A 24,594-nucleotide genomic window follows, 5' to 3' on the forward strand; every position below is an offset into this window, starting at 1 on the left:
CTTTCTCACGGGGCGGACACGCAGTTCCCAGCCACCTGGGTGGTTCACAGACTCCCCACTCCTCCTGCCCCTCCAAACCCTGCCCGCTCCGGACAACAAGCCGCGACCTAGTCAGTCCCTTCTTTATTAAAGGTTGTCAAGCTGTACACGGTCCCCCACCCCTTTCCGCTGTAAGTTCGGCTGCGTAGTTCAACCGCTCACCCGCAGCGGACACGAGCTGGGGGAGGGGGGGCGGGGGGAGGGAAAGGAGTTGGGTCCCAGCATGCAATGCGGCAGCCCACAGCAGAGGGCGAAGCCATCCTGTTGCCCCTCCATCGCCGTCTCGGGACAGCGGGATGCAGGCCAGAGCGCTCTTGCTGGGAGACAGACAGCCGAAGTCACACTCCGGCCCTTTCCATCCCATGTGCAGGTGGTACGGGGTACAATAAGCAGCAATGGGGGCCAGGAAGGCCTCAAGTCTCCCAGGGGCCCATCCTAAAATGTTGGAGAAGACAGCAAAGACTTTCCATCCCTGCTCCACAGTTTAGAAACCTTCCTTCTTAGTGTCAAAAGATAGCATGAGGGGAGCTGGGAGCTAAAGCTTCCACACCAACACAAAGCAAAAGCTGAACAGAAGGGGGGAGCAAAGGAACAGAAGGGGAGCAAGTGGCAAACATGCCAGTGATGTATGTGCAGGAAGCAGGGGAGAGGTGAGCAGGCTGCAGCACTGGGAGAGAACTGGGGGTGAGGTAAGGGCCACAGCCTGAGCTGCTCATCTGTTCGGGGGTGGGGAGGGAGGCTGCAGAGGTTGAGGGTCCAGGCCCAACCTCCCCACTCCACAGTTGGCACACGTTCTCCCTGCTTGGCAGCTTCTGGGGTGGGCAGTCCTCTGGAGACTTGCAGGGGTGGGTGCAAAGGTGGCAGTACTGGGGCTGGGCTGGGGACCAGTTTCTAGCACCACACTCTGAGCCAAGGGGGGTCCTGGGGATGAGGCTAGAGTCCCGTGTGCCCTGTTTCCTAGGCCCCCCTCTCTCTCCTGGGGCTGTGGCGAGCCCAGCATTGGCACCTCCCTTGGCCAGGCACGGACACACAAACACCACACGCGTGGAGCCAGGCAGCACTCAGGAGCCCTCCATGACGGACGCATGGGATGGCAGGGCAGCAATGGCCTCCATCCTGGGGCACAGGGACCCTCCTCTGGGATGATAGGGCAACGACGGCCTCCATCCTGAGGCATAGGGACCCTCCTCCGCCTTGTCTATACCTGTGGAGAGAAATGGGTTGGTGATGGAGATGGTCTTCAGCAATCTGCTTACACAACAGAAGCCTGGATATAAAGGAAAAGGAAATTTTGATTCTGGGGCAGGTAAGCAAAGGAGAAATCAAGTCCTGGGTTTCATAGTTGGTGAGGGGAGAGAAGGAAGTCTACTTTGGAGGAGAAGTTGCAGCGTCATTTGCTCAGGAGGCCACCTCCCTTCACATGAGAACCTTGACCTCAGCCTGGAAGTTACTACTTCTGGCTGTCGGTTTCGGGTCTTGGAGCCCTTACCTTGTGCACCTGAGGGGGGAGCTCATCCTCTGAGCCCTCTTCAGGCACAGGCTCCGGGTGCCTTGATGCTGACTGCCCATCTTCAGCCCATCCTCCCAGGGGCAGCCGAGAGAAGTGAGAGGGAGCCCGGGGCACTGTGCCAGGATCTGCAGACACAAGTGAGTACTCTTAGTCTGCACACAGACAGGAATGAGGAGACGGGCTCTGGGGCTGCTGGGGGAGTTGGAGGCACCAGGGAGGGACTAGTCTCCTTGGATCTGGTCCCTCTGACCTCTTTCCTCCCCTAGAGGCCCCAGAAGGACCACTCTTCCCTGAAGGCTCTGTGTCTTCTGTACCCCCAGTGCATACCTGTGATGCCTCCATAACGCCTCTGGAAGCCCCCCTGCAGGGCAGTGGTCTCAGGAGCTCCAGGCCGGGGTGCAGCACAGGGATAGCTGGCAGAGCGGGGGATAGGCTGGGTGGCCCGGGCCCCCTCTCCCCCCTCTTCAGGGGCACTCTCCCCACTCTCATCACTCTCCCGGCGGTGCCACACATGCCGCTCAGGTTCAGCCTGGGCCTGCTGCTTGTGGAGCTGAGAAGTGGGGGATTCGTTAGTTGGGGACAGAAAGTGAAGTTGCTCAGTCGTGTCTGACTCTTTGCTATCCCATGGACTGTACATTTTGTGGAATTCTCCAGGCCAGGATACTGGAGTGGGTAGCCTTTTCCTTCTCCAGGGGGATCTTCCCAACCCAGAAATCGAACCCAGGTCTCCCCCATTGCAGGTGGATTCTTTACTCGCTGAGCCACAAGGGAAGCAGTTGGGGACAGAAGAGTATCTAAAATAGTTTCCCTCCACCATGGTATTGGCCAGTTCTGATTTATATTGCCTCATCTAGAACCACTCACTCAGAGTACCTGTCGTGTTAATAACATGTACAATACATGTAATGTTTTCCAAGTTAAATTCTCAGCAGATTCCAGGAAAAAGCCTGTGCACAGATTGTAATGGCTCTCATTTTCCCCAGTTATTTGATTCCAGAATAAATTGTTTGTGAATTTAAGTGCCAGGAGCTCTTTTAGGTGCTAGGGATACAGCAGTAAACAAAATAGACAAAAACCCCAACTCACTCCCTGGGGCTTATATACTTGGATGGGGTGGGAAGAGATAGACAATAAACAAATAAATAAGCAAAAAATACAGTGTCAGATGATGCTAAATGCTATGGAGAGAAAAACAGAACTGGAAGATTCAGATCCCTAGGCAAGGGAGGCTTTGACTCAGGGTGGCCAGAGATGGTACAGACCTGAATGAGAAGGAGGGAGCCATGTGGATATGTCAGGGAAGTGGATTCTTAGCAGGGGAAACCACAAGTGTGGAAAAGCCCTGGGTGAAAGTAAGCTTGTCTGAAAAGGATGGGAAGAGGAAACATGGGGAATGGAAATTGCAGAGCAGGTAAATGGCAGAGAAGGGATTCGAGCCCATGTCTTGCTTCTCCATGTCTAAAACCCTCAATTCTATTTTCAGCTGCCACCTTGGTTCTACGGCCCTGCCCCTTCCTGCCCACTCACCTGGTGCATGTAGAGGGCATGTAGGCTCATCTCAGTGGATGCATATTCTGACAGCACCAGGCTCTGCAGTTGGCCTTCCCACACGCTGCTCCCGGAGCTGGCTGTCCTGGCATCCACCCTGTCCCCGCCGCCAGCACAGACAGCAGTCATCAACATTTCTGAGACCGGCACAAACTGCTGGGGGCTACTGCCACACCCTCCCCTCATGGCCCACTGCTACTCACCCAGAGCCTGTCATGGTGCTGGGAGCCCGGCCCGTGGGAGCCTGACCAGGCTGCAGAGGCGAGAAGGAGCGCAGAGCAGAGGCAACTTCAGCCCTGTGCCTGGAGCCCTGCAGGTCTCTAGGCAGTGGGGGTCCCCGGCAGGATGAGCCAGCTACCACATTTGCAATAAGGCTCAGTGGCTGTGAATAAAAGGGGTGGTAGAATTCTCAGGGCACAGGGAGGCCTCTGGGTCCCTGACGACTCTGCACATTAGGACCCAGTGGCACAGACTGAATGAACAGAGAGAAGGAAACTGACGGGGTGGACCCTTCTGCCCCACACCCTCAAGTCCCAGCTCCTGGCATCCACTCTGCCCATCATATCCTAGTCCCTAGGAACGCACCTCAGACTCGGATTGTAAGGACTGGATGGACGTAAAGAGGGCATTTTCCGGGAGCAGACCCCCTTGGGCAAGGCCAGCAGCTGCTCCATCCCGCTGAACTTGCTCCTTCAGGAAACCTAGGAAGGCCGTGCTCTCACGTGGTGGCTGCCAGCCAGGGTTGGTGATGGCAAAGTGCATGAGTGACAACTCTGTCTTCCCATCCTCGGCCTGCTGGTACACTGAGGCCTCCGTCTGCCCACCGGACAGCCACTGCACAAAGGAGGCTGCAGTGAGCAGGACTGGCCCCTTACAGAAGCCCTTTTGGTATCTTTCCTGCGGCAGAGTGGGGAGGCCTTGCCCCTGGAGGACAGAGACCACACTGCACTGCTGTATTTTGTCCAGGGGCCCTAGTGGCCACCCTGCGAGTAGCCACATACTGTGTTAGCTGCTTGGTTTGTGCCTTTCTCAGGGGAGCTTGGCCAAGGGTACAAGTTTAAGGCTATAATCCACTCCAGGCTCCTGTTTACAAAGCCGTGTGTGCCCTGGTGCATTTTGGGTGCCACTCTGTGATGCGTTGGCTCAGAAGGGGTATCTTTTGCAGTTTGCCCCAAGATGCTGCATAGGCCAGCATCACCTCTAGCCAACTGCCCCGCTCCTTTCCTAATACCTGGGGATGCCCATGCTGGCGAACATCCATCTGAGCGAAGGAGCAGGTGTCTCCAACACCGACAACTTCCACGGTGAAATTGCGGAAGAAGTCTATAATCTCCAGGGCCCGTGGGCGCAGACAGAAGATGAGGATGAGAGGTGTGACAATGGGGCTCAGTAACTCCTCCAGGATGAACACCTAGAGAGGAAGAAAGGGATCGAGGTCACAAGAGAGCAGGAGGGAGACCAGCCCTCGGCACCGAGCTGTCAGCCAGTCTCTAGCAGGCCCTGACTCCAACTCCACTCACTGCCTTGTACTGGAAGAGCTGGGCAAACTCGTCCCGGGTCTGCGAGCGGTGGGCATTACCCTGCCAGTGGTCAGGCATGTAGTGGATGTGAGCGAGGATCACGCGGAGCAGCTGCTCAGGGCAGAACACCATGTGCTGGTCTGGGATAAAGGACCTGGTGGGATCAGGGCTGTGGTGAGACGGAAGCCCTCCCCGGAAATGACAGTCAGCCTGCTCCCCCCCTGCTGCCCTGGCCCACCTGCACACGGTCACGGTGACCCCCAGGAGTGTGACGGTAGTGAGGACGTGTTCCACAGCCAGCACGTCTTCATCATAGATGGTGAGGGCAATAAGCACGGCCAGGATGGAGCCAGCGAAGAAGGCGCAGTTCTTGGCCAGCAGTGTCAGCAGCGGTGACAAGAAGCAATTCATGTACTTGGACGCAGGCTTGTAGCCTCGGTTGAGGCGGGACTGCAGCTCGTGCTCCAGCTCGTTGAAGTGGCGGAGGTAGCAGCGGCCGTAGAGCGACCAGCAGCGCGCACCCAGGGCACCCGGCTCCCGCTTGAGCACCTCGGCATAACTGAAGAAGGCGTAGAGGATCTGCCAGATGAGGATGAGGGGGCACAGCAGGAAGTTGGCAATGCCGATCCACAGGATGCGGTTGCTGAGGCGCTGGGCCAGCTCCAGCCGTTGCCCCCCACGTTTGTACTCAGCCTTGAGGCTCCATTCATTGAGAAAGAGAGAGCCAGGTCCCCAGAAGAGGATCAGCTCGAAGTTGTACTTGAGGCCCCGGGTGAAGAAGACAACCTCCCCGAGACCGGGCAGGCGGAAGCGTAGGGGCAGGAGGGACTTGTTCACCAGGGCCACCATGTAGTTCTGGAACCGGAGGATTCGGTGGTAGATGTCCAGCTCTGTCAACTCACGCTTGTGGATGCATATCTGGTGCTCCTTCTGGGTCTGCACGATCCGGGCCTGCACTTCTTGCCATGTGCAGTATGGAAGTGCCGACTGGGGTGGGGAAGAGACGGGGGATGGAAGGTGGAGTGGTTGCCTCAGCCCCTTGCCCTCCATGAGCTGTAAGGCTCAGGGGTCCTTGGGAGCCTTCAAGCAGACCCTGCCTGACCTGCCAAGGATGGAGGAGGTTGCCTGATGCCCAGGAATATACCCCACCCTTCCCAGGCGGTGGAAGACATCCTGGACTGTGGTGCTAACTGCCCAGCTTCCCAGTCTCACCATGGGGATGCGCAGAGCATGCAGGTAGAAGGAGTGGATCTCCCAGTAGCAGCAAATGTTATAGATAAACTTGATGAGCCGGTGGACCCAGAAGACACCAGCGATGACCAGGATGGTGATAAGGGAGCCATTTTCCTGAATCCTGGTAGGGGAACAGGGAAGGGGAGAAAGAGTGTGGCCTGAGGCCTCCGGGCAGAAATGCTGTTGTCCTGAAAGATTCGGAGAGGCTGAGCCTGTGTTCTGGGGAATGTTACCGCCTCACACCCCATCCCCGACCTGCTAGCTGAACTACAGGCTCTAGTGCCCTCTGACCTGTAGTGCTTACCTGGCACTACAGACTTGGGCAGGCAGAAAGGCATCTGGCAGAGTGACCTTGACGGGCTCGGTCGGGTGAAGACTGTGGTTCACCATCTTGTTGGCGAATAGGATGTCGTAGTCCACACAGCTGACCAGGAAGGTGGTAAAGGCAACCACAAAGAGGAACTGCCTGGGGAGTTGGGCAGAGGGGGTGCGGTCTGAGAGAGACACCAGTGAAATAACCGGGAAAAAGTGAGAGTCTGGAAGTGGCAGACCAAGACTAGGGAGCAGCCTCTGGGGAAAAGGAGGGCCTCTCTCTACTGCGTGGCCTCAGGAGACCCAAGGCAGCACCTGTTTTTGGCTCTTAGCTTCAGGTACCACAGAATCAGCCTGCTTTTCTATCTCATGGTAATCTTTGCCACCACTCACTCTTTTAAAGGTTTTTAGACTGTGTGGTCTCTGGTCCCCAGTCCCTGATTTCCTGTTGAGATTGTAGAACCCCTTTGCAGATTTGAATTCTTTTCTTAGGGAGGGCAGGTTTTCCACCCTTTACTCTTTGGCAAAGCCACATGGCTCCTTCCTCCTAGAAGCCCCTCTACTCAGCAGCGGGTCTAAGGTACATCCAAGGCAGAACAGAGACATTTTTCTCAAGTAAGCATCTGGCATCTGATACCTCCTGACTGAACCATGCTCATTCTACTGGAGCTCTGATGAGGCTGACTTCTCTTTGTGGAAGAGACAGGACTTGGAAAGCCTTCCTTATAAGATTGATTAAAAAAGATAAGGCTGTAAAACTTGGTGTCACACCCAGCCTTAAACTATAAAGGTTTGCGGTTTGGAGCCTTGCACCTAGTTGCACTGGCAGTTTGGGCCAGGAGCTGAGCTCAGAGACAGGAAACACTGTGATGTGTTCCTTCACCACACCATCCATCCTTGTACTTACATGAGCTCAAAGATCTCCCCGATGAGCATACAAGTGAAACCATTCTTCTGGTGTAGATTATAAACGTGCGATTGTTAAGAAAAAGTGGTCGGTAGAGGCAGCAGTTAAGAGCACAGACTTTGGTGTCATGTATCTGAGATGAAGTCCTGGCTCTCTCACTTTCGAGCCACGTGACTCTGGCCAAGTTACTTAACCTCTCTAAGCTTCTGTCTGTAGTAGTATAGTAGCACCTGTCTTATAGGATTGTTAGGTCTGAGATAGTACATGTAAAGTATTTAACAAAGAACTGACACAAAGTCAAAAGACATTAATTATTACGATTATTAGCATACCATCAAGAGAATCACCCTCAGAGAGGTTCCTTATAAATTAATACTACAAAGTACAATGCACATGGCTCTTAATAGATGTCAGATATTATTATTTATAACTGTCATTATTTCCCTGGCCTCTATTTAGGTTCAAGGTGCACTCCACTCTTCTTCAAGGGATTAGAGCCAAACCCACACCAAGTTCTTCCCCTCAAAGGGCCTGGCTTAGAGAGGGGCTGAAGGTTCAAGAGCTCCAACACAGAGACACAAAGGATATTCGAGAGAAGAAGAGGTCAAGATTTTCGATGTGGTGCCAAGGTGCTGTGGGTACAGGAGCAGAGATGTCAGAGCCTCGAAGAAACGCAAGCCCCTTGCTCCCTCAGCGTCCCTCCACCAAATCTCCCCCCCAAGTCCCAGTTCTGGCTGTCATGTCCAAGAACTCACACTTGCTCCCCTCAGGAACATGCACCAACAGGTCCTCCTCTCCAGGGGGTGAATCGCTGTAGGAGGCCTCTAGGCGCTGGTATTCAGTGTCAAACTGCGCCATCACCACCGCCCCCTGTCCACCCTGTCAACCTGTGGGTACAGAGGAAAGAGAGACCCAGGTTTAGACCTGCCTTCATCTTCTTCCTGCCTACTAGAACAGAAATGAATGAGAAAGAATCCTTGGGCTTGGTCTTCACTACTAGTCGTCTTGGATTAAAGGCAGAGGAAGAGTAGTAACCCAAGGAGAGCAACATGCTTAGGGCTTGGGAGACACTCACTGACCAATGAGGTCAGTCATTCCCGTAGCCTTTACTGAGAGTCTGCTGAGGCCTTGCTGGCCTGAAGACAGACTCTGCCCCTTTTGCGGGGGTGGGCAGCAGGGTCTGTTTCATCTTCTATTCAGTGGAGAGAAGGGGCCGTCCCACTCCCCTCCTAGAGAAACCCTGGTTTCCCAAGAGACTAGCAGTTTGGAAGCACTTTGTAAACAGAGGTTTGAGATAAGCACATGGCCCTACCAGCTCCATGGACAGTGTCAGCTCCACTCCAGCCCTCGATGCCCTGGCTCTGCAGCTGCTGGAGGAGAAGGTGTCAGGCCCCAGAGAGTGGGGAGTGGAAACAGAAATAAACCCAACCCTACCACTCCCCCCTACCCCCCCAATCTCCCCCACTCCCCACTCAGGGGAAGCCAAGCAAGTGGCAGGGAGGCTGTGAGGCACCCCTCCTAACCTAAGGCTATGCACACATCCTCCTCATATGAGGCCACTCATTCAACTCTAGGGTCCCTTGCTGTGGCTTAATGAACCTGTGGAGACTGAGTCTGTACAGGGCTGGACTGTTTCTCCATGCCCCACCTCAGCCTCAGGATTTAGGTGGACCTTTTGGGGTCTGCAAAGTCCCAAACCCAAAACCCAAGAAGAAAGTCTCTCCTAAAAAGGAGCTGCCGTTGCTTCCCTAGCAAACACCCAGCAGGCAGCCAAAGTTCCTAGATGGGATATCCTGACTGGGTCAGTGTAGACCCAGATCCTGGCTCAACTGTGGGTTCCCTTGGTCCCGGAGACAGGCATGATCTAGGTGGCACTCACCCAGTCAGTGCAGACCCTGAAGCTGTGCAGCACTGCCCAGCCTGGCCCCAGTGGGATTCCCCGAGTTAGTGAGAGCCCTGGATCCTAAGAATCTGACCAAGCCCTCAGGGAACTCACCACTCACAGGGTCAGTGTAGACCCAGGGCCCATAGAGCCCCTGTCAGCCGGGCCCGGGCTCAGGGGTTCCTGCGGACGTTGGAAGAATCGAGCCAGTCCGACAGCCGATACCCCAAGCTGAGCTGGGTTGCCTTCCTACACCCAGCTGCCACGACCCGAGCCCAGCGCGCCCCTAGACCGCCCGGCCCTAGGCCAAGGGCTCGGCTCCCAACAGCGGACAATCTTGCGCGCGGCCCCGCCGCTCACGCGCGCCCCCGTCCGCGCGCCCCCGCTATCAAAACATTCCGGCTGCGCGCTTCCGCCCCGCCCGCGGTGCCCCTTCCCCCCTTACCCGCCGCAAGTCCGCTTAGGACTCCGCGGGCATACCTGGCCAGGCCCGACACGGGTCGTGAGATTTCGGTAACCGGGCTCGCGTTTCACCTCAGGAAGGGTGACCCGGGTGATTCCAGGGGCTCCGTCGCCTCCACTGGGCTCTACCAGACCGGGAGCGCTAGGCCCGGCGTCTGCCACTCACTGTCAGCCGCAGTTAGCCTGGCCAATGAACATGGGGGTGGAGACACGACGGCCAATGCTCGGCGTCCGAGGCGGGACTAAAGGCTAGAGGCGGGCCCTGGAAGTCAGGGAACCAATTGTGCACTCCAGCTGGGGCGGGGCTCAGATGCAAGCAATGCCTTTTGTCCTCTTCGCTCCTCCGTAGTGACGAGTTTGTTACGGTGTTGCAAAAATCCCGGCTTCGAACTGTAGACTTCCGGTGCCTCTCCTCTCCCTCTAAACTTAAGTGCAGCATCTGCGGGCCGGGGCGAGTCCACGCGGTGTAGTCCCTGCTGGAACTCACCGCACGGGTAACGAGGAGAAGTTGGTTAAGGGACTGGTGATTTTAACTCTGCTGGAGTCGACTTGGTTGCTGAGTTCGCGCCCATTTCACTCTTGGTGTGGTCCGAGACGGGATTTCAGAAAGCGGGCTGGGATCACGTATTAACCTTGGGTCCACCCCTGGTACCCGGGTGAGTGGCCGTGGTGCCTTGCGGAGTGGGAGAAACGAAGTCACGCTGGCTGGGGACGCGGCATAGGAGCTTGCTTTGGGAAGCTCTGTTTCTTAACCACTTTTCTGCTCCAGCAGCTGCTTCTAAGTAAATTTCTGCTCAGCCATGTCGCCGGCTCCAGCTGCAACCCAGGCTCCTGTGTCGGTCTCCCTGTTTGACCTCAGCACGGATGCTCCGGTCCTTCAGGGCCTGCGCCTGGTGAGCCACTTTCCCGAGGAGGCCTTGGCCCAGTCTCTGCAGACTTCCTGTCCAGGTATCTGGGAAGATGTGGGGTGGACCTGAGAGAGATGACAGGACACTTTGGAGCTTATTGCTCCTCCAGGGAACACATTCTTACTGGTGTTTCCCAGCTTAGGAGCTCTTGTTGATATCTCCTTCCACTGGATAAAATTTATCAGCTCCCAACTGAAGTGTTTGTTTTTTACTTTTACGCTGAAGTTTGTGTATATTTTTCTTAACTGTTATGAATTTAAGGCAACATTTGTACATGTTTTCTGATTAAAAAAAAAAAAAACTTCACTCGATCGCTGGATTCTAGAACAGGCTCCTGAATTGTCTCCAAGCAAATCTCTTGCCATTGCTTATGCCTCATCACATTAACACCACTGCCTGCAAAAACACGTCACTATTCCTTGATACCACCCACATGTAACTATTCCAATCAAATCATTCCTTCTTGCTGAGTATAGAACAACTTACTGTTGGTTTCATATTACTTTAGTTTAACTGTTTTCTTATACTTAAAAAAAAAAAAAAAAAAAAACAACTGCATACAGTAATTGGAAATATAAGCTAAAAAGATGGTATTGGGGAAGAGTTATTTGCACAGTTTAAAAATAATCTTAACCTTACCAGAAACCATTCACTGGTGGCTCACATGGTAAAGAATCTGCCTGCTCTGTGGGAGACCCAGGTTCGATCCTTGGGTCGGGAAGATCTGGAGAAGGGCATGGCAACCCACTTCAGTGTTCTTTCCTGGAGAATTTCATGGACAGAGGAGCCTGGTGGGCTACAGTCCATGTGATTGCAAAGAGTCAGAGAACTAAGCGACTAACACTTTCACTTTCAGGATTCCTCTAAACAATCCCTGTTGTTTATTTACACACACTGTTTATATTCATCCTATGCATATCTTTTCAGAAGCATATTTATTCTATAAAGTGATTGCTGTGTCATTTATTTCATGATTACTAGATTGTTAAATTCCTTGAAGGCAATGACATGCTATCTCTCTCATTTGTATCTTCTGCTTTGTGTATCAGACACTGAGTGTAATCCTAGATTAGTGTGGATTTGGGTCCCCATTCTACCTCTGTTTACCCTCCCCTTTTTTAGGTTCAGAGGAGCAAATAAGCCCAGAAAGAAGACCATTCCAGGGAGCTCTGGATATTTCAGAGAAGTTGTTTTGTTCAACCTGTGACCAAGTCTTCCAGAACCACCAAGAACAGGTAAAAGACCAGGTGCAGAGCTAAATGTGGAAGCAAAAATGTCATGGTTGGGGTAAAGAGGTAGAAATTTGTCTTTAATGAAGGTCTACATTTTAAGTAAGGAAGTTAGTATTACCTGGTCATACTTGGTGGAGTTCTTTTTTAGGTCTCGGGTACCATAGAAGGCTGGGTCAGGCATATTTCCACATTGTTCTTCCCTCTTTGCCTCATACCAGAGGGAACATTACAAGCTTGACTGGCATCGGTTTAACCTAAAGCAGCGTCTCAAGGACAAGCCTCTTCTGTCTGCCCTGGACTTTGAAAAGCAGAGTTCGACAGGTGATGACTGGTGGGAGAGCATGTGCGAAGCAGTCATGGGGATGGAGAAAGACCCTAGTTGAGGAGCTTGAAGAAAGGTCAGAGATGGGGCACCAAGCTTTCGTATCTTTCGTTGTTCTCAGGCGATCTTTCCAGCATCTCAGGATCAGAAGACTCAGACTCAGACAGTGAGGAGGACCTGCAGATACTGGATGAGGAGAGGGCTGACTTGGAGAAGCCTACGCGACCCCAAGGCTTCCACCCGCATCGGGTTCTTTTCCAGAATGCCCAGGGACAGTTTCTTTATGCCTATCGCTGTGTCCTAGGCCCTCGCCACGCAAGTGCCAGCACATATTGTGTGGTCAGTCCCAGCCTTCTGTACACTCAGCCTAGATTTCCCCTCAGCACAGTCTGTTTCTCACTTCTTCCCTTCCTTCCTCTTCGGGGTGGGTGTCACGCTTGATGGCACAGTCGAACTGGCCTGAATCTTAGAAGGGTCAAGTGCAGTGGAATTCAATTTGGAAATAGAAGGATCTAGGTTGGAATTGTGGTTCTCCTACTTGGTCTTGACTACCTCTGCAAACCTCTAACTTTCTTATTTATAAAATGGAGACAAGCATGGAGCTGTTGTATCAAAAGAGATGGTGCCTGTGAATCACGTAGCACTGGCACTTGTTTCTTATTCCCAGTAAGTGCCACAGAGATGTTTGTGCTGCTCCTGTGTCTCCAGGTGCCCCTTGAAGAATCAGAACTGCTGCTTCAGAACCTGCAGACTGGAGGTCCCAGGGACTGTGTGGTGCTCATGGCTGCTGCTGGGCACTTTGCTGGTGCCATTTTCCAAGGGTGAGAGGGTGCTGCATGGGGCAAGGATGGAATGGAATGGATCCTTTTAGCCTGGGAGTACCATCTGATTTCCAGTACTAAGTCTGTGCTGTCTACAGACGAGAAGTGTTGACACACAAAACCTTTCACCGCTACACAGTGCGGGCCAAGCGGGGCACAGCCCAGGGGCTTCGGGATGCCCGGGGTGCAGCTGCTCACTCTGCTGGGGCCAGTCTGAGGCGCTACAATGAAGCCGCACTCTATAAGGTGAGTTACGTGCCCAGGTCTGGTGTGTCTCTAATCCCCACTTCTCTCCTCTTGATTGATTAAATGGTATAGCAGGGAGGCTGGCTCCTGTGTTCCTGTCTTTGTTCTTTCTGGGTAGATGAAGGTAGAATGGGGTGGATGCCCAGGAGTCTTAATCCTCTCATTCTCCACTCCCCATTCCCTACACGTCATCTGTACGTCAGTTTTTGGTCGGAGGTTTAAAAGTAGCAAGTGAAGAATTACAGAGCTGAGTTACTGTCTTCTCTAGGAAGTTCGTGACCTGCTGGCAGGGCCAGCCTGGGCTAAGGCACTGGAGGAGGCTGGGACAATACTTCTGCGTGCCCCCCGCTCTGGCCGGTCCTTGTTCTTCGGGGGCCGTGAGGCTCCCCTGCGCCGGGGAGATCCCCGACTTTGGGATATCCCCCTCGCTACCCGAAGACCCACCTTTCAAGAGCTACAGCGTGTAGTCCATAAGCTGACCACGTTACACATCCATGGTGAGCTTTCCTTCTAGATCCCCATACTTCCTAAATGTTCCACCCGGGCCTCGGGTTCTCATTCGTGCATCCAGATGGTTTTCTAGCCCTCGGACTGCAGTCTGATGCCATTTTCGTTGACAGAAACCTGAGCTGGCTTCTCCTCAGCTAAGTCTGTTGTTTTATGGCAGGAGAAGACCCCCGGGAGACAAGCAGGTTGGATTTACCTCAGACACACAGGAAGAGAGTGAGAGAAAGGAAGGTTATCGAGGAAGAAAGCAAAGTCCCCAGTGATGAAAATGAGGCACTCGGGCAGAACAAGGAAGCTCCCACACAGGGTTTGCACACCACCTGGCAATTGTCAGGTCTCTCTCTGGGGGGATGTCTGTCCTAGAAATGCAGTGGTAAATCTCCTGCTGTCATAACTTTACCCACTTCCCTATTTATAGGTAAGCCCTTACACACTAACCCCGCCGCCCCGCCTCCCACACACACAGACACATCTGTTCAGTACGTGGTAGCAATTACTGAAATATGTTTTGTGATTTTTCCAAATTTCCTATCATCACTTTTGATCACTGATGTATCTCTAGTTCTTAGGAAAGTCTTAGCATGAAGTCGATGCTGGCACATGTGTTGTGTGGATCTTAACATAATTTACTTGCCTTCTTGGGTGCACTGGTTTGGAGCTAGGGGTTGCTTCCCATGCTGCAGACTATCACCTGCATGGCTGTCAACTGCTCCATGCTCCTCTGTTTTGACTACCCTAAGGCTGTTATGGGAATGTCCAGGGACTCTCGTCCCTGAATAGCTTCTTCTGGGCCTGCCCTGGGGCTGTGAGCCTCATTTCTTCACATGATACTAATGGCTTCAGCTCCTGATATACTACTTTATCTTGGTTGACAAAATACAAACAATTTTATTTCAAGTGATCTGGATTATCTCTCTGTGTACATTCTTAGGCATCTGGGGCAGCCCACACCCTTCTACCCTCTTCTTATTCCTGAGATGGATCTAACATAGCAACTTTTTTCCCCTAGGATCAGAATCAGAAGGAGGAGATGGCTCCCAGGTAGAGTTGGAGCTAGTAGAGGTGACACTGGGAACGCTGGATCTTCGTGAGTTTGACGTATTTCCCAAGCAAAGGAGGAGAAAAAGGAATAAGAGGGAGAGAAAGCAAGACCTGGAGTCTGGGGCACAAATGACTCTTTCCCAGCAACCAAAGGAAGATGAGGCCCTTTCAGGGTCAGCCCCTTTGCGGCCTCCCTTGGATGAGGCCACGTCCCCCTGTCAGTCGGAGCTCTGGGATGTGCTTCTAGCTGCTTGCCGAGCTGGAGATGTGGGGATGCTGAAGGACCGACTCACTGCCAGCCCCCTACACCCTGGAGTTCTGCCTCTGCTCAGTGCCCCCTTGGGCTCCGGTGGCTTCACTCTCCTGCACGCAGCAGCCGCAGCTGGGAGAGGCTCAGTGGTTCGCCTGCTGCTGGAGGCAGGTGCGGACCCCACTGTGCAGTAAGTGAAGTCCTCATGCCGATCTCCGCTAGGGTACAGAGGATGATCTGGACGCTAATCTTGGCCTTGCTTAATTAACAGTATTTCCCTTGGTCTGCTTGGGCAATGTTGGGAGGTGCAGCAGGCAAACTGAACCTGTCTGGGGGGTTTTCGCACTTAGGGATTCCCGAGCTCGGCCACCGTATACAGTTGCAGCTGACAGATCGACACGCAATGAGTTCCGGAGGTTCATGGAGAAGAATCCAGATGCTTATGATTACAGCAAAGCTCAGGTCAGCTGAAGAAGGAAGCAGCAGAATGGGAAGGCATCAGAGATGCTGGCTAGATCTTTTCTACTCTCCTACAGTCTTATCAAGGATAGTTTGTACAGATCTTTACCTTATGCTTTCCCGGAAATCCTCCAGGTGCCGGGGCCGCTAACAGCAGAAATGGAGGCACGGCAGGCCACTCGGAGAAGGGAGCAGAAGGCAGCCCGGCGGCACCGGGAGGAACAGCAGCGGAAGCAGCAGGAGCAGGAGAAGCAGGAGCAAGAAGAGCAGCAGCGATTTGCTGCCCTCAGCGACCGGGAGAAGGTGAGGCTGGGGGTTCTTCCTTCCACAGCAACACTTCCCCAGAGGTCTGATCCCTTCCCTGGTGTGCAGCCATCACTTCTTGGACACACTCTCCACCACTGAGGCCTTGTACTTAACACAGCTTCTCTTCCCCTCAGAGAGCTCTGGCTGCAGAGCGCAGACTAGCTGCCCAGTTGGGAGCCCTCAACCCTCAGACCCCCGACCCTGCCATCACCGTCAGCAATATTCCGTAAGTGGAGGGGGCAGGTGTGGGGGGTGGGCTGTGATGTGGGCGGGGCCATTCTGTACAAGTAGAGCAAGTGCTGCTCTGTGTTCAGAAAGGCTGTTGAAGGGATTTGAGATGTTTTGGGAACCTCTGGAATAAAAACAGAAGTGACAGGGTGGGAGGGGAAAGCTTGGATTGAAATGTTTCTGGGATTCCTCTCCAGCCATTTTCTCCCTCTTATTCAGACGCTGCTGGAGTTGTGGGATGTCTCTCCAAGGCCTTGTTCCTTTTCACTACCTTGACTTCTCTTTCTGCTCCACACGCTGCCTACGGGATCATCGCTGTCAGGCTGGGAAGCCCTCTTCCTGATCTCTTAAAGCTCCACCTGGGGCCAGTGCTAGGCCCTGAGAGGGCACATTCCCACTGGCCCTAGGCTGCTTCTTCCCCCACAGAACCACAGAGTGTTTGGAAGATTAGGGTGAAGACATTCAGGAACCAGGGCAAAGACAGGGCCACAGAGGTGTGTGGAGCTGGTACTGTCTCTGGAACTTTAATCACAATAAAGTTTGGCAAGGAAACTGCACTCATACTTCCATTCAGGCCCATGGCCTTTGTTTCCTTACGGTCACCATGGCTAGCATGAAGGGATCCTGCCCACTGCTCTTGTCCCAGGTCCAAGGATTACCTTTCTTTCAGTGCCCACTTAACTCCATTGGTTCAGAGGCACTTGAGAGGGAATAGACGTACGTCCTGTGCTTGGTGCTATTGAGGATGGGCCTATCCAGGAACTGGATTTGGGGCTGAGGAGGCACATTTTCTAGCTCCAGCAATGTGATTCTGTTGTGGGCTCCCCTAGGAAACAGCAGGGGTCTTGGCACGTAGAGGGTCTGCTGCGGCCCCCGCTTTGTCCAGTAGCGGCCTAAGTTAAACCCATTGATCCAGACTTGGCCCTGGGGAGTAGAGGAAAAGGAAGGATCAGCTCTCAGAGGGGTAGAATTATCCCCTTGCTGGGGGGTGGGGGGGGCTCCTAATCAGAGGAATAATTTGTGCTCTCCCTTCTTCCATGGTTTTCCCCTCTTACCACCCTACCCCTCACCCCACCCCCACCATCAGCAATACCTTCGTCCATCCAGGTAGAAACAGAAATGTGTCCCCGCCTGAGTTTAAAATTGGGAAGGTGGTAGAGTAGAAGGTGGGGCCAGAGGGGGTCTGAGGATGTGAGTGTTTCAGCGGCTGGATGGGAAACCACCCTTTGACAAGATTATCAACTTTCAGGGGGAACATCAGCCACTGGGTAAGGATTGTCTGCCCCAGAATTGGTGGCTGTAACAGGCCCTGTGAAGAAGGCAAATGAAAATTTATCATTCACTAAGTACTAAGGCCAGACTACTGCTACTCAAGCCCTGGAATGCACCTAGTGGCCATGTCCAGATCCCTCACCAGCTGCTGCTTTGCTCTCTAAGCCCTAAGGCTATAGCTCTTCCTTTAGGCCCTTATCTTTTCTAGGGAGTTCAGTAAAGAGTATGGGGGCGAGGGAGAGGGCAAAGCGAGCTCACCTTGAAGTCACTGCTGTTAGACCCAAAACTGAGCCTCCCCATGTTCTCCAGCAGGACATCCAGTGTGGCCCCTATTTTCCCCATCAAAAATAGGTTATGTTTCATGTTTCGTTCCAAAACACCCTGAAACACCTGTGGATGAGAGGATCTGTGAAAGGGAGTGGCTCAGCATCTAGCTTGTGGCCACCACCCAGGAAGCTACATTGGGACACTATTATTTAGAGGGCAAAAAGAATGAAGCCCTTCTGTCAGTTCCTTCTAGAACCTTATCCTTTGTCAAACTCTTCCTCATCCCACCTTATCCTCTGCAAATGTGAGCAGGCAATGGGAAAAGGTAGATACCAGAAACTTTGCTGGGGAGGAAAGGAAATGGGCTCACAGGTCGCCTGGAATTAGGTCCTCACCCCATCCACCATCACGTAGGCACGGTCATGGACTCCATTGTTAGGTACCCAGAGTTGTGTTGGCTCAGAAACAGTATGGGGCAGATAGGTCCGATACAACATATAGCCATGGACCTAGGTGTGGAAGAACGAGTAAATAAGATGTGCTGAGAGACAAGAAAGGATACTGTGGGGAAGATGCATAACTGAGGGGACCCTTGGTATAGCTGTTGGTGGATTATGCTTTACCTGGTTGACAGCCTCAAAGGTCATTGGCAAGACTGAATGGATGGGCCCTTGGGGGCATAGGAAGTCTAAGAAATCCAGCAAATTCCCATCCTATTAGAATAAGGAGAAAGTATCAGAATATAAGGGAACTTTCAGAATAGAGGGCAGGACAGGCTGGGCAGAATCAGATAATAATGGAGAGGAGCTTACCAGGTGTAGGTTCAAAGGTCCAAGTGTCATCTTGGGGCTGGGGGGAGGTAAAGGTCCCAAGGGAACTTCCTGGAACTGAGCCCAAATTCTCTCAGGAGCCATAGGAAAAGCACACAAAGAAACCCTATTCCAAGACCCTAGTGCAGGGTTCTTAACCGGGGGTCCAGGGAAGGGCTTCAGGGGTCATAAAGATTCTCTAATATTGCATGTATTTGTATCTCCCCAGGAAGTCCCATCTGAGTAAGTGAGAAATGCTGCAATAGGCTGCTCAGAGGGTTTTGTGGTCCAGACAACAATCACTGACTTAATGGGACCCCTTTACAAACAATTTGGGCACCCCTCCCCCTAAATTAGTAAAAGCCTTTGGCGCTTAATGAAGTGGTAGGGCACCTTGCTGATGACATTTCGAATAGCAAAAAGCTTGGGTGTGGGGTCCCCTGCTTCGGATATGGGTGCATCGTAGTCATAGCTGGTAGTAATTGGAAGAAAGCGTCCCTTCTCATCAGCACCTAGTCAAATCAATTTAATTAATTCAATGCATCTTTCAGATGATAGGCCTAAGCAAAGAAATTCATGCAGAGAATTTTGCTCTCAGAAGGGGCAGTGGTAGCCATATCCAGCTTCTAGACATCCTAATTCACGCATTCCTCAGACTCTTAATTCCTTGCTGCCTCCCTGCCTCCACCCCAGAGACTGTCTAGACTCACCATTCCAGTATCCAAAGTTGGTACCTCCGTGGAACATGTACCTGAAGTGGGGGAGAGTGGGGAGAAAGGTAGAAGCTGACCCATTGAATCTTAACCTTCATCCCCAACACCCAGTTACAGATTTCATGTTGGCCCCAGTGCTTCCCAATTACATGTTCACACTGGCTCCCAACTTGAGCATTTTCTCTAGTCCTTTGGTTACAGCTGGAATGGAGCGTGTGGAGTGATTCTGGCCCCAGTAATCCAGCCAGCCTGTGTAGTACTCAGAGTTTACCTAGAGCGTGAAGTGAAAGGAGCTGTGAGGAAGATGGGACCTGAGCACCACCCATTCCCCACGCTGCCTCTTGCTTTGATTGGCCTCCCCTCTGGCTCCTCACCAGGGGCCCGCGGGGTTCATACTTCCGAAGCAGGCCAAAGATCTTGGTCATGTTGTCAGCTGCAGAAAGGAGGCAAAGGTGCAAGGTAAGCAACATGAAACAGGTGCCCCTTCCCCAGACTTCATTCTGAACCCTTGCTTGGGAGACCTGGGCCAAAATCTACAGTGGTATAGAGTCCCTGGAGGGAGCCACATTTGAGTCCTTCAGGTCCATCTGTGGTGAAGAGCAAGATCCTGTCTCCAAGCAGCGCTCGAAAGAGCCCAGCTAGGTGCCTCATGTAGCTCACGTCGCAGGCTCTGTAGCTACCATATTCATTCTCCACCTGCCAGGGGAAAGGAAAAGTGGAGGTCAGCTCTGAGATGGAGAAATTAAGGCCACTGGCACCTCCTTCCCCTAGCCCAGTCAACTTTCCACTGGTACCTGAATGCTAATGATGTTGCCCCCATTGTGGTAGAGCCATGGATATATCCTGGGCAGCAAGACCTTGAACCAGGAGTCCACTGCGGCAAGGAAGTCTAAAGGAAGGGGCAGTGCTCTGCTGGTTAGGGCACTGCCACCTCCTTGGCCCCCACCCCTAACATCAGTGCTAGCATCTTGAGTGCCTCCTGAACTCGGGGAAGCACTGTGTATCATCCCACTTGTCCATAACTCCATCTGGGAAGCAGTGACTTGTCAGAGGAAACTCTGAATCCTAAGCACTTGTATATTTGCATGGCAATGAAATTTGAGCATAGGAAACAAAGCAGTATTTCTTGAGAATTCACTTTTCAAATGTCAGAAAAAAATGTTAAAACACATCACATGGAGCTATTACATAACCATATATAATACTTGAGATCGCTATGATGTAGCATACACGTGTGTGTGCCTGTGTGCTCAGTCACTTCTGATTCTTTGTGACCCCATGGACTCTAGGGATTACAGGCTCCCACCAGACTCAGGTATGGGAATTCACAAAATTGTAGAATATCTGACCTGCACCCTGATGGAACTGCCAGTCCAGGACATTAAGTCAGCAAATGAAAGATCATTATATGAGGTGGCATGCCTTCAATTCTCAACTCCTGTTGGTGATTTTTGTTGACTCACCCTCAGGGTCTTCATGCATGACCTCTGCCTCCTTACCTAGGTGACTCCAACTCAGGCTTCAGGACTCAACTTACATTTCACTTCCCCAAGAAAACCTCTGATATCCTAGATGATGGTAGATTCCCCCTGTTACACTCTCTCACATCACCTCGTACTCCCTTCTCAAGTGCTTAAGAAATTAAAATCGAGCGTGTGTGTCTGTAATTGTTTCCTGTCGGTCTCCCCTACTAGTGAGCAGGAACCTTGACTGTCAGGTTCATTGGCTGCATCCCTGTCATTGAGGACAATGCCTAGCAGATAGCAGACTCTCAAAGGTGGAGTTAATGAAAGACGTTTTAGAGGCTATCTTTATATTTTTAAAGCATTTAATTCCTTTACATTTTGTGTTCTGTATAAAGGAGGGCCAGGCTGCACTGCCTCCTTTAATCCAAGCATACACTAAATCGCATCCCTTGAATGATAAAATTTTAACATGACCAGAACTACTGTTTTTCCCCCAAATGTTGACCTTCTGCCACCGCTAGTCTTCTCTGTCTTCCCTAAGTCAGTAAATGGCAGCACCACCTTGACTGGCTGGATACTTGATTCCTTTCTTTCCTCATCCTACCCACACTGTCCTCCCGCCACTCCGCCACTGCTCCCGTTCTCATCAAAATCTGTCAGTTGAGTCCTGTTGACCTTTATCTCCCACCTATAGCTCATTTCTGCCCTCTTCTTTGCATTTCCACCACTACCACAACCAGGAGCCATCTCTCCTCAACTACAATCACAGTCTCCCAGTTAAGTTTCTCCACCTCTACCCTTGCTCCCCTCAATCCATTTTCCACATGCAGGCTAACGTAATCTGAAAACAAATCAGATAATTTTGGTTAAACTCTTTCAGTGACTTTCTACTGTGCTTATAATAAAAGGCAAACCCCTTACAATGGTCTGAAAGGTCCTGCATTAACACTCACTATATAGCTCCAATTTCTCATACTCCTCTCCCCTACCCGCTGTGCTTCAGCCACGCTGGCCTCACTCATGCCAGTGTTCTGTCCTACCTCTGGGCCTTAAAACATACCATACCTGGGAATTCCCTGTGGTCTAGTAGTTAGGACTCTGAGCTCTCACTGCCAAGGGGCCAGGTTCAATCCCTCATCTGAACCATGATCCCACAAGACTCACAGCGCCGCCCTCCCCCCAGAATAGCACACCATTCCTCAACCTGGTCATTCTGACTTCACTCTTCATATGCCCAGTGCTTTCCCTTTCCTAGAGTAACTGAAATGTCATCTCAGAGAAGCCTTTTCTGGCTTTCCTACCTAAAAGAGGCCCTGTTATTCACTATCTCAACTCCTTGTCCATTTTCTTGTGTAGTATTTTAAAAATAATCTTAAAAAGGTTTTGGGTGTTTTGTTTTGTTTTTTTAATTAATGTGTCTTCCACACTGAGCCTGTCTGGTCCCTCAGTTCCCAGCATCCTGCTGGGCAGGATTAAAACAGTAAATAATTTGAATGAATGATCTCTGTTTTGGGTACCCAAATGACCCATTTTGTTATTGTTTGCTTTTTTCTGAGTCCAGTCTTTTTTTCTCTACCCACCTGGATCTGAGGTTCTCAGATGAATTTTAGGTTTTCGCAGCAACCAGGCTGGGAGACCCCCCTGAGACAAACATAATGACAACAAAAAAGTGAGTGGGCTTTGTTGTCTGAGAGTAGGATAGGGTAGGTAAGAAGGGAGGGAGTTGAGGGTAGTGATGGAAGTGGCCCTAGAGTCGGGGCACATGGGAAGCTCTGCTTCTATCCCTTCTCCAACTAACTCACCATCTCCCACTCTGCACAGATGTAAGGTCCTGGTCTCAGTATGACCAACAGGTTCGCTAAAGTTGCCTCTTTCAGAAATGCAAAGAGGTCACGGCTGCCATTAAAGTTATAGACCCCAGGCTCTGGCTCATGGTAGTTCCAGGGCACATAACTGAAAAAGGAAGAGGTTAACAGGGCCCAAGACAGGGAGAAGCCAGGGAGGCCAAGGGGCTCAGGCCTGCAGGAATCTCCAGGAAGCTGTGGGAAGGAGGTCCTGGCCCTCCCCTTTCCCACCCTTGGCAAGGAAGCCCTGGAGCTACAATCCTCATACCCAGCCGGTCTTCCTGTCCTGGTCCCCTTCTTAAGGGCAGGTAGGAGGAGCGAATCCCACCCTTCCATGGCTCTCATGAGCACTTCTTACAACTGTACTACGTTGAGGCCACTCATTCGCATCTTGAGAAGCCGGTCTGCCCAAAGCACCCGCGGTACCCGAAAGTAGTGCAGGCTGCCAGACACGTAGCGGAACGGGGCCCCATCCAGGAGGAATCTGTTATGATCCCGATCCACTACGAAAGACCGAGCGTCTGCCTGTAAGGGGAGAGACCGTGCTCACAGGGGGCTGGAGTCCGGGGTCAGCGTCTGCCAAGAGCAGAGGAGACGGAACTAGCCCTTCCCAGTATTTTGTTGTTTTCACTTTCACTCTATCCTCCGCCAGATCTGACCCTGTCTCACCGCACCCAGCGGCTGGTTCGATTCTCCCATCCTACCTGGGGCAGCAGCAGCGTCAGGAGCGGGAGCAGCAGGAAGGGAAGGCAGAGAGGTTTCTTGGGAGCCATGGCGCTTTTGGGGCTCTTCCAGTCACAGACGGTGGTCCGGCGGTCACGTGGAGGATTCCTGGGAGAGAACCTCAGCGAGCAAGTGGGCGGAGACCACCGCAAGTTGCCAGGCGATTAGCCTGGACTTTGTCTCCAGCCTGCAGCTGCCTGATACTCTGCTGCTGCTGCTAAGTCGCTTCAGTCGTGTCCGACTCTGTGCGACCCCATAGACGGCAGCCCACCAGGCTCCCCGTCCCTGGGATTCTCCAGGCAAGAACGCTGGAGTGGGTTGTCATTTCCTTCTCCAATGCATCAAAGTGAAAAGTGAAAGTGAAGTCGCTCAGTCGTGTCTGACTCCTAGCGACCCCATGGACTGCAGCCTTCCAGGCTCCTCCATCCATGGGATTTTCCCAGGTAAGAGTACTGGAGTGGGGTGCCATTGCCTTCTCTGGCCTGCTACTCTAATAGTTTGTAAAACCCTCTATATCTTGCTACTGGTTCATGAACCAGCTTCATCAACATTACCTGGGAGCTTGTTAGAAATGCAGAGTCTCAGACCCTACCTCAGACCTGTAGAATCAGAATTTGTATTTTAACAAGATTTCTGGGTGCTCTGAGCACATTCAGGATTGAGAAGTAGTTACATTGAGAAGTCCGCTACATTGAGCCCCCTGAGGATAGGGAGAGCCTTGTCCATCCTGAATCCTCTGTTGCTATCACAGGGTTCAGTATATGGCAGGTTAAATCTAGATGAATGTCAGATCCAGGTTCAGACCCAAGGGAAACCAGAGGATATCTTCTCAGTATATGAAAGGGGAGTGGAAGTTGGGGTGGGGATCAGGCTACAAGAGGAATCTTCTTCCTAGAGAATCCTGTCCTGTTTCAATAAAAGAGACCATCTAGGCCATCCTATCATCTTTGGATGTGCGCCCCTTTCCAATTTACCCCTGCCTGGGCAAGAGACATCAAAGTTCCAAGGTTTGGAAATTTGTGAATTTCCATCACTCACTGCCTTCACAGTCCCAAGCCTGGGATGTGAAGACCAGGATAAGAATAATAGTTATTATTGTTATTTCTGCTTATGGACACTACTCAGGGCTATGCATCAAACGCTATAGTAAGCACTTCACCTCTCATTTAATCTTCAAACAACTCCATGAAGTAGATAATAATCTCCATTTACTGATGAGGTGATTGAAGGATAGAAATATTAGCCTGTTAACAAGGTCACGTAACTAGTTTAGTAGCGCTGGGATTTGAATGAGGCAGTCTGGCCTCAGAGTTCATGCATTTAACTTTTGGTACTCTTACACCTATTTTACAGTTAGGGAAAGTGAGGTTCCTAGAGGCTAGTAACTTGTGCAGGTGACACAGCTAATGGGCTATTAAGATTCAGAACCCTAGTCTAGTTCAAGAGCCTGAGCTCTTAACTACTCAGACTACGGTAATAGGATACAGGCCAGAGCCCCCAAGGTTGTACTGATCAGAGCTGCAAAGGGGTGCAGGCTGCCAGCTCCCGCCCGCTCTGAGCATCCAGCTCCGGGCTGGACCCCCAGTCGGCCACCCGTTGCACGGGAGGTATGACGCCTCCTACCTCTGGCATTGGGAGATGCAGGTCCTGGGGGCCTCGGGCCGAGCCCAGCTTTGCTCCCCTTTGACGTAGGTGCCTGCGTCTTGACCCCCACTGCAGGCCAGGTGTGGAACCCTCACCCGGGTTCTGGGACCCTTTCTCCCCCAG

At 52.1% G+C, this 24,594-nt stretch overlaps 3 protein-coding genes across 21 annotated transcripts; 1 reads left to right on the forward strand and 2 right to left on the reverse strand.

Annotated features, from left to right (window-relative positions):
- Positions 1 to 108: 108 nt before the first annotated feature.
- ATG9A (autophagy related 9A) lies at positions 109 to 9,589 on the reverse strand. 14 transcript variants are annotated; one of them, XM_019977047.2, is made up of 16 exons: positions 9,432 to 9,589; positions 8,382 to 8,439; positions 7,825 to 7,956; positions 7,658 to 7,701; positions 7,070 to 7,134; positions 6,155 to 6,316; positions 5,830 to 5,971; positions 4,856 to 5,604; positions 4,618 to 4,771; positions 4,329 to 4,508; positions 3,683 to 3,931; positions 3,301 to 3,479; positions 3,077 to 3,194; positions 1,877 to 2,099; positions 1,529 to 1,674; positions 109 to 1,243 (listed from the first exon to the last, which is right to left on the reverse strand). In XM_019977047.2, exons 3-16 carry the CDS (start codon positions 7,925 to 7,927, stop codon positions 1,238 to 1,240), a joined length of 2,520 nt encoding a protein of 839 aa, XP_019832606.1. In that variant the 5' UTR covers positions 7,928 to 7,956; positions 8,382 to 8,439; positions 9,432 to 9,589; the 3' UTR covers positions 109 to 1,237. The 14 variants fall into 14 exon arrangements, with proteins under 14 accessions (XP_019832606.1, XP_019832676.1, XP_019832619.1 ...); XM_019977117.2 differs by having other exon boundaries at positions 6,155 to 6,344; XM_019977060.2 differs by having other exon boundaries at positions 8,382 to 8,436; positions 9,432 to 9,588.
- A 188-nt stretch (positions 9,590 to 9,777) lies between these two features.
- On the forward strand, positions 9,778 to 16,290 carry ANKZF1 (ankyrin repeat and zinc finger peptidyl tRNA hydrolase 1). 4 transcript variants are annotated; one of them, XM_019977134.2, is made up of 14 exons: positions 9,783 to 10,069; positions 10,183 to 10,361; positions 11,444 to 11,556; positions 11,772 to 11,874; positions 11,997 to 12,214; positions 12,584 to 12,696; positions 12,795 to 12,942; positions 13,211 to 13,439; positions 13,610 to 13,756; positions 14,459 to 14,930; positions 15,091 to 15,202; positions 15,335 to 15,502; positions 15,640 to 15,731; positions 15,953 to 16,290. In XM_019977134.2, the coding sequence occupies exons 2-14, from the start codon at positions 10,214 to 10,216 to the stop codon at positions 16,074 to 16,076; spliced, it is 2,187 nt and encodes a 728-aa protein (XP_019832693.2). In that variant the 5' UTR covers positions 9,783 to 10,069; positions 10,183 to 10,213; the 3' UTR covers positions 16,077 to 16,290. The 4 variants fall into 4 exon arrangements, with proteins under 4 accessions (XP_070628742.1, XP_019832697.2, XP_019832693.2 ...); XM_019977128.2 differs by having other exon boundaries at positions 10,186 to 10,361; XM_019977138.2 differs by lacking the exon at positions 13,610 to 13,756 and having other exon boundaries at positions 9,781 to 10,069; positions 10,186 to 10,361.
- Positions 16,231 to 24,587, reverse strand: GLB1L (galactosidase beta 1 like). Of its 3 annotated transcripts, XM_019977153.2 has the most exons (17): positions 24,451 to 24,587; positions 22,809 to 22,935; positions 22,463 to 22,629; positions 22,063 to 22,213; positions 21,841 to 21,901; positions 19,589 to 19,683; positions 19,316 to 19,490; positions 19,169 to 19,227; positions 18,944 to 19,065; positions 18,792 to 18,832; positions 18,475 to 18,593; positions 18,085 to 18,159; positions 17,896 to 17,985; positions 17,668 to 17,781; positions 17,264 to 17,395; positions 16,827 to 17,042; positions 16,231 to 16,657 (listed from the first exon to the last, which is right to left on the reverse strand). In XM_019977153.2, exons 2-17 carry the CDS (start codon positions 22,875 to 22,877, stop codon positions 16,400 to 16,402), a joined length of 1,944 nt encoding a protein of 647 aa, XP_019832712.1. In that variant the 5' UTR covers positions 22,878 to 22,935; positions 24,451 to 24,587; the 3' UTR covers positions 16,231 to 16,399. The 3 variants fall into 3 exon arrangements, with proteins under 3 accessions (XP_019832712.1, XP_019832730.1, XP_019832723.1); XM_019977171.2 differs by lacking the exons at positions 22,063 to 22,213; positions 22,463 to 22,629; XM_019977164.2 differs by lacking the exons at positions 22,809 to 22,935; positions 24,451 to 24,587 and having other exon boundaries at positions 22,373 to 22,597.
- Positions 24,588 to 24,594: the final 7 nt, after the last annotated feature.

This window comes from Bos indicus, chromosome 2 (genome assembly GCF_029378745.1).
Source record: "Bos indicus isolate NIAB-ARS_2022 breed Sahiwal x Tharparkar chromosome 2, NIAB-ARS_B.indTharparkar_mat_pri_1.0, whole genome shotgun sequence".
NCBI classification, from domain to species: domain Eukaryota; kingdom Metazoa; phylum Chordata; class Mammalia; order Artiodactyla; family Bovidae; genus Bos; species Bos indicus.

Coding starts and splice junctions, on each gene's coding strand:
- ATG9A (XM_019977047.2), bottom strand. CDS start 7,927: ATGGCGCAGTTTGACACTGAATACCAGCGCCTAGAGGCCTCCTACAGC. Junction 3,195..3,300: donor AGCACCATGACAGGCTCTGG/GTGAGTAGCAGT, acceptor CGGCGGGGACAG/GGTGGATGCCAGGACAGCCA. Junction 1,675..1,876: donor GCGTTATGGAGGCATCACAG/GTATGCACTGGG, acceptor TTGTGTCTGCAG/ATCCTGGCACAGTGCCCCGG.
- ANKZF1 (XM_019977134.2), top strand. CDS start 10,214: ATGTCGCCGGCTCCAGCTGCAACCCAGGCTCCTGTGTCGGTCTCCCTG. Junction 11,557..11,771: donor TCCAGAACCACCAAGAACAG/GTAAAAGACCAG, acceptor GCCTCATACCAG/AGGGAACATTACAAGCTTGA. Junction 15,732..15,952: donor ATCACCGTCAGCAATATTCC/GTAAGTGGAGGG, acceptor CCTCTTATTCAG/ACGCTGCTGGAGTTGTGGGA.
- GLB1L (XM_019977153.2), bottom strand. CDS start 22,877: ATGGCTCCCAAGAAACCTCTCTGCCTTCCCTTCCTGCTGCTCCCGCTC. Junction 18,833..18,943: donor TTGGGAGCCAGTGTGAACAT/GTAATTGGGAAG, acceptor CCCCCACTTCAG/GTACATGTTCCACGGAGGTA. Junction 17,043..17,263: donor CTAACAGCAGTGACTTCAAG/GTGAGCTCGCTT, acceptor CCTTCTTCACAG/GGCCTGTTACAGCCACCAAT.